General features: G+C 37.6%; 1 protein-coding gene across 1 annotated transcript in view; it reads right to left on the bottom strand.

Moving 5' to 3' along the window:
- The window catches only part of EXOC4 (exocyst complex component 4), a 1,030,122-nt gene that overhangs the window by 983,912 nt on the left and 38,956 nt on the right, over window positions 1-7,254 (bottom strand). The window contains exon 3 of the mRNA XM_012650605.1: window positions 2,161-2,355. Within this exon, the coding sequence (XP_012506059.1) occupies window positions 2,161-2,355 (195 nt within the window). The remainder of the gene's footprint in view (window positions 1-2,160; window positions 2,356-7,254) is intronic.

Here is a 7,254-nt window from a genome sequence, read left to right as displayed (position 1 = left end):
AGGCAACTGTTCTTCCTCCACCCCGAACTCCCCAACCACGTGGTTTTAGTTAGAACTGATGATCACAGTACCCAAGCTGGCTCAATCTAGATTATAAAACTAAATTTTTGAATTAGAAAAAAAAAATTACTTTCTTCTGCAAAACTGGAAAGAGGTAGAGTACAGCCTATACCCCTTGTTCTCTCCCAACACCCAAACCAACATGTGGAAGAGACCAGAGGCCAGTAACAGATTGGTTACAAGAGTCAAGCAATTATTTTTACCTAAGCTAGCTAGAGTCAAATTGCTGTAACTTGCAACCAAGAATGTAAAGAAGTTGTTTAATGTGGTCCCGAAGAAAAATAGGTCAAAAAAAGGAGAGGGGACAGTAGTCATTACTGATTAGCCTTTAAGTAAATAAATCAGCTCTTAAGTAATAAGACCATAAAACAAAAATCTGAAATCCTAAAATGAACATATTTAACACAGAAATAAATTCTAACAATTTTAATATGTGGCACTAACTTAAAAGCAGGCCCATTCCAAAAAAATCATGATTCAAATAGATTTGTATATGCCACTATGCTATACAAATATATACAAACTTCTCTATTCTGACTACTGAATTTTGATAATTCAGTACAAATATGCATTCCTAACTCATAAACCAACACTAAAGCTGAAAAGTAACCAATTTTTTCCTGTCGGACATCCTACAGTCATTATTAAGGAAAATGTCATTTTGGATAAGATGGAGAAAATAACCAATTCTTTTGCCACTCCCAAGAGCAGACCATGATTGACCTTCCACTGTGGAAAGTGACCATTTCGTCTTATCATGTAACCAGGTTTTAACATGTGATAGAATATCGTGTTACTTCTCCCTCCTCTGTTACTAGATTTTCTTAAAAGCTTCTTATGAAGGACTTTTAGCAAAATTTTTCATGAAGTCCGAATGAATTAGAACCACTTAGAGCATTTAACCTGTGTCCCCACAATTCCCCTCAGTGTTTTTTCCAGTGTTAATGCCAATCTAATTTGGTGAAACGAAATTCAAATACAGTCCATCTGCTGCTGAGGGCTTCTGTGAGTCCTCAGCCAACTCTGACTGTGATGGAAGGGGGGCATGTGAGAGGAAGGGAGAGGGAGATAGAGCAGCCTCTCTAAGAGCCACAGGCCCCAGGAAAGTTAGGATTATTAGGGACCAAACTCCGTATTGCTGTTTTTTATTCTTCTTGACACTCAGCCACGTGCCCCACCAATTGCAACCTTCTAGAATTTTCACTAATTCAAAAAGTGGCAGAACACAATAGACGAAGAGAGAGGCTAAAGGCTAGGTTGCAGAGTACTCTTGCTTAACAAAGTTACTTCCATGGCCGGGCGCAATGGCTCACGCCTGTAATCCTAGCACTCTGGGAAGCGGAGGCGGGCGGATTGTTCGAGCTCAGGAGTTCGAAACCAGCCTGAGCAAGAGCGAGACCCCGTCTCTACTAAAAATAGAAAGAAATTAATCGGACAACTAAAAATATACAGAAAAAATTATCTGGGCATGGTGGCACGTGCCTGTAGTCCCAGCTACTCGGGAGCCTGAGGCAGGAGGATCGCTTGAGCCCAGGAGTGTGAGGTTGCTGTGAGCTAGGCTGACGCCACAGCACTCTAGCCAGGGAAAAAGAGTGAGACTCTGTCTCAAAAAAAAAAAAAAAAGAATCAAAGTTACTTCCAGCATTAGTCTCAAAAATTTTTCTTTCTTATCAATTTAAAGGAAAAACACAAAACCTTAATGTAAAATTCCTACAAAGAATTTGTGGAACGCTAACTTTATAAATCTTCTAAAGTTCTGCCTCGTGTAGATTTCGTTTTTTAAAATGGAATTCATTAACTATCTTCCTCTAAAGCTAAAAATCACCTCTCATTACCATTCCAACATGATTTAAGTATTGGTTTCTTACCACTATATTTCTTGCCATTGTTACAAAGGCAGGCAATACATAAATAATAATCACCTATCATTTCAAACACTGGAATTAGAAAGAGAACCAGCCAGGCTTCACCTGCTAGGGCCCATGAATCCCCAGAGGGCAGTCTGTAATGTGCTACATACATTACAGGATTCAGAGACAACAAAGGAGAGTGCTTTTACATTTTAGGAGAAATGACCCTTAGCACTGGCTGTTCTCTTACCAGCATGTCGGTGGCACTGAGATAGTGCTTGCTGGCCATGCACTGTTCCAGCTTCTGAGGTACTTGCTTGATATTCTCAATTTCATCCAGCAAGTTCAGGACATGCTTATGTTCAATTCCTTCAATCCACAGTTTCCGAAGCTCATCCCGTTTGCAGTGCAATAGCATCTTGCATGAAAGCAGGTTCTCCTTTACCTACAATAAAACAGATTCAATCTTGGGTCAGTCCAAAGTCTTGCCAGTCTAAAGTCATAACCTGGTAGTCTTCATTGGTGCTCTGAATGTAACAGTTCCTAATTCCCACTCCCAGGTATTCCCCTTGGTTGGTGTACCTACAAAATTCTAATCCTGGTTCTGACGCTCATTCACTTGGGCACATCTCCACTTCTCTATGTCTGTAGATTCTCTCTCATGAAATGAGAAAACTAGTCCTATTCTATCTCTTAGTGAATCTGGAAAAAATTACTAAAGATAAAGCACTCTGAAAATATCAACTACCACATAAATGTTAATAATATCTAAAAAGGGAATGATCAGTGTGGGAGTCCATGATATTATTCCCTCCCCAGTCCTCCTTGCAAATTTCCTATTCAGCTGATAGCTCACTAGGTCCTTTTACAATGCACAGAACTGCTTTCATATACTTTTGACAGTCCTAACATGTATTTTTGTTTAAATTAGAATTTAATATTTGTTTACAGTTTTTTTACAGTTTACAGTTACAGTTTTTTCTGTTTTTTGTTTGAAGTAAAATTTATACCGGAATGCAACTCCAGTGTACAATTTGGTGAGTTTGGCAAATGCATTTACTCATATATTCCAAGCCATCATCCATATATAGGACATTTCCATCACCTCAGAAAGTCTACCATGTTCTCAACAATTGAAAAATCTATATTCTTCATCTACAAGATTTGGTGTAGTGGTGAACATATTCACTGATGCTATGCTTCTGAGATTACAAAACTAAATTTCAACATTTTTCCAACAAGCATGGAAAACATGAAGATAGAATACTAAGATTAGAAGGTTTCTTGAGAAAGCAATTAATCCATTCATACAACTTCAGGACAACACCTAAATCATACTTCTATGAGACTCTCCCATGTTTAAAAAAAAAAAGTCTTGAATAAAAGGACTCTGTAATCTCCCTTGATAAGCATAGTGGAATGATTATTAACTTGGGGGAGGTCACAGACTCCTTTAAAAATCTGTCAAAGCTGATTCCATTTATCTCTACTCCTTCCTGCAATCCTACCAAACAAAGGAATTTCTTTCAAGCATAAAACACAAGAAAAGAGAGAACAGAGAGTAGGAACAGCAAATAAGAGATGACAACAAAATTTTGGAAGTTGGCAAGATGATGGATGGTGGATAATAAAAATTAGCAAGCCAGAGAAATCTGAAAATCTTAGCCTAGAGTAGGGTTTGCTAGCACTGAAAAGGAGGTAGCAAGTATACCAAAGGCAGAGGTGCAGGATTAACACTTTTTATGGGAGTATTTTGAGCCCCAGACCCCCATCATCAAGCCACACAGCACTGGCCAAATCTGGGGAGACTGAATTAGAAAGGATCTGGACCAGGAAATTCCACGCACAGCTGAGGGAAAGGCATGAAGCACCGGACAGAAAACAGGAGGATGAAGTCAAAGTGGAGTCTGTTAAACCAGTGTGATCCTCAGCCTCCTTCAACGGTTAGGTTCCCATAACACTGGCAGCTTGACTTTGAGCCCTAACACAGGAGATTTATGCCTTTCCCCTTAAGACCTATATAGACAGTGACATTTGAGGTTTCACTGGAGAGACTGCTAAGTCCCGCCCCAACCATCACAGACAAGCTCCATAACATGCTCTGAGCTTTCAATCACCTCTACGGATACCTCCCTCTCACATACAAATGGCTAGCCAAGTGTCACCAGACGTTCAAGGAAAGCCTGCAGAATGGGATGACAGGCATCAAAACAAACAAAAAGAGAAAAGTATACTAGAAGGAGGTGGAGGAACAGAAACTATGCAGGAAACAATTTTTTTAAAAACTATAATCAATACCCTTAGGAAAATTAAGAGAAGGTATTACACCAACGAAACAAGGACATGATACTATAAAAAGTTTTAAGAAATGAAAAACAAATCTTAGAAACTAAAAATGTAATAGAAATTTTAAAAATCCAATAGAAAGGTTAGAAGATATCCTTGAGGAAATCTCCAAACAGAAAACAAGAGACAGAAGGCAAAAGAAAACAAAGGGATGGATTCAAGAGGCCTAGTACTAACCAAACAGGAATTCCAGGAGAGGGAAAAAATGAGAAAAATAGAGTGGAGAAAAACACTTATAAAATAATAAAAGAAAATTTGCCAGAACGAAAGACTTGAGTTTTCAGATTGAAAAGGCACACCAAGCACTCAAGAAAATGAAGTGCAAAAAAGACACAAGCCAGGGCATTATCCTGCCATGTAAGAACATAAGGCATAAAGAGAAAACTTTAAAAGCTTTTAAGAAAAGAAAAAGCAGGACCTGTACAAAGGTTTGTGAACCAGAATGGCATCAGACTTTCTTCAACAGTGACATTAAAAGCTACAAGACGAAGAAGGAACAACAAACCTTCAAAACTCTAAGACAGAATCATTTCCCAGAAAAACTATCAATCAAGTATGAGGAGAGAATGAAGACATTTTCAGACATGCAAGCTCTCAAAAAATAAACTTCATATGCACTATATCTCAGCTAATGACTAAAAAATGTGCTCCATCAATACGAGAGAAAAACAGAATAAAAGAAACATAGGATCTAGGAGAGGGGAAATCCAACACAGAAGGAAGGTACCAGCTCTATTCATTTATTAACTCCAGGGACAACAACGGCAGCATCAAAATTGCCCAAGAGAAAACATACTCACAGTATACTATATGGCTTAGATGTCAACATTTATGTAGTTATAATAAGGTAAGCACTGATTATTTATTTAACCAAAACTAGGATACGACCATATAGAGAGGATGAAGGAAGAAGATGTGGTGGGAGAATGGTCGAGAGGGGGGCTAAATCTTCATCTTCCATAGCTGAAAGTCAATATACAATGCCTAAAATAGAACACTCCAGGAAAAGTAGCATAGGTATACTATCAGAAATAGAAATACCTGGGGGAAAAAAACAATCAAAAGAGTAAAAATCAGTGCCGATGAAGGGTTGTAAATGGAAATGGGGTAGGATGAAGGAGGGGAATTCTGGTTTTAGTACTGTTTGTGGTTTTATTTGACTTTTAAACACATCTTTCAAGGCCACTGCTAGATCCCAATGGAGTTCTCAGTTTCTGGGTTAAGAACTCCAGCTACTAAATCCATTCCATTTTAAATCCAGTTAAAATCTATTAGAATTTGATTTCTGATATTCTACTTGTATCACCTTGGTTCCATAATTCCCAGTTTTTTCCTCCATGTGTAATGGAAACAGTTAACAATAGATTTTATGTCATATAACACCCAACTAGGCTCTTGATCAAGAGAGTGGGGGATAAACTTACAGAGTGTCAGCAAAGCTCGGCAAACTCCTATCTGATTGGGAAAAGACCATTATGGTATTTCACGCTAGGCTATATAAAATGCAATCAGCTCACTTCTCACTTTTGCTTACTATATGGAAGGAACAGTGAAAAGGAAGGTGGAATTGGCAGGCGCAGGGAGAACACTGGCATTGGGCTATGTAGAAAATGAACATCAGCAAAATTATTCCCTAAACTGAGACAACAAAGCTACAGACCTAAGAAGTTACAAGAACTTTTAATACTAAATTGCCCTGGGGCTTCAGCTTTATGATTAGAAAGTCAGAGTTATGAAGAAAAGTTATTTTAAAACTTGGGGGATGGTCAGCAACAAAAAAAAAAGCAACATGAAGAATCTCAGAAATATGCTGAGCAAAAGAAGCCAAACACAAAAGAGGACATATGTATCAAGTTCTAGAACAATCAAAACTAATCTGTAGTGACAGAATTCAAATCAGGAGTTGCTTGGAGCAGGATGTGGAAGAGAAATGACTGCAAAGAGGCAGGAGGGAACTCTCTGGGGTGATGGTAACGTATTCGAGGATACATATGTTTGCCAAAATTCACTGAACTGTACTCTGAAAATATGTGCCTTTGACTGTATGTAAATTATATCTCGGTAAAGATGGGAAGTACAGCCATTATGGAGAACAGTAGGAAGGTTTTTCAAAAAATGAAAAAATAGAACTGCTATATGATCCAGCAATCTCACTGCTGGGTATATAGCCCAAGGAACTGAAATCAGTATACCAAAGAGATATCTGCACTTCCCACGATCACTGCAGCTTTATTCACGCTAGCCAAGACATGGAATCAACTTAAGTGTCCATCGACGGATAAATGATGGGGTATAAAAGAATGTGGCATATACACAATAGAATAATATTCATCCTTAAAAGAGAATAAAATTCTGTCATTTGTGACAACATGGATGAACCTGGGGACATCATGTTAACTGATACAAGCCAGGCCAGAAAGACAAATACCTCACGATCTCATTTATACGTAGAATCTGAAAAAGTCAAACTCATAGAAGCAGAGAGTAGGACAGTGGTTACAAGGGGCCACGGGTGAGGGAGATGGCGTTGGGAAGATATTGGTCAAAGGATATAATATTTCAGTTAGACAAGAGAAATAAGTTCAAGAAATCCATTGTACAACATGGTGACTTTAATAATGTATTGTACACTTGAAAATTGCTAAGAGAGTAGATTTGGGGTATTCTCACCACAAATAACTGATAAGTATGTAAAGTAATGCATTGTTAATTAGCTTGATTTAGCCATTCCATATGTATACGTATTTTAAAACATGTAGTATACTATAAATATATATAATTTTCATCAGTTTTTAAAATTTTTAAAATAAGGACTTTTTAATGGGGAGGGAGGAAAAGTGCTATGCCCATCAATGAATAATAACATTCAAAAATGAGAAAGGTACCAAATAACACTGAAACATTTATTTCTCAAATCTCTATTCTACTTTTATAAATGTGATGACAGTATTTTCATTTCATTCTATTTAATTTATAAGGATAATTAAGACTGAAAAAT

The sequence above is a fragment of the Propithecus coquereli genome, unplaced genomic scaffold (genome assembly GCF_000956105.1).
Source record: "Propithecus coquereli isolate 6110/MARCELLA unplaced genomic scaffold, Pcoq_1.0 Scaffold335, whole genome shotgun sequence".
NCBI classification, from domain to species: Eukaryota; Metazoa; Chordata; class Mammalia; order Primates; family Indriidae; genus Propithecus; species Propithecus coquereli.
Note: the sequence above shows the minus strand (reverse complement) of the source record. Positions and strands in the feature narration are given on the sequence as shown.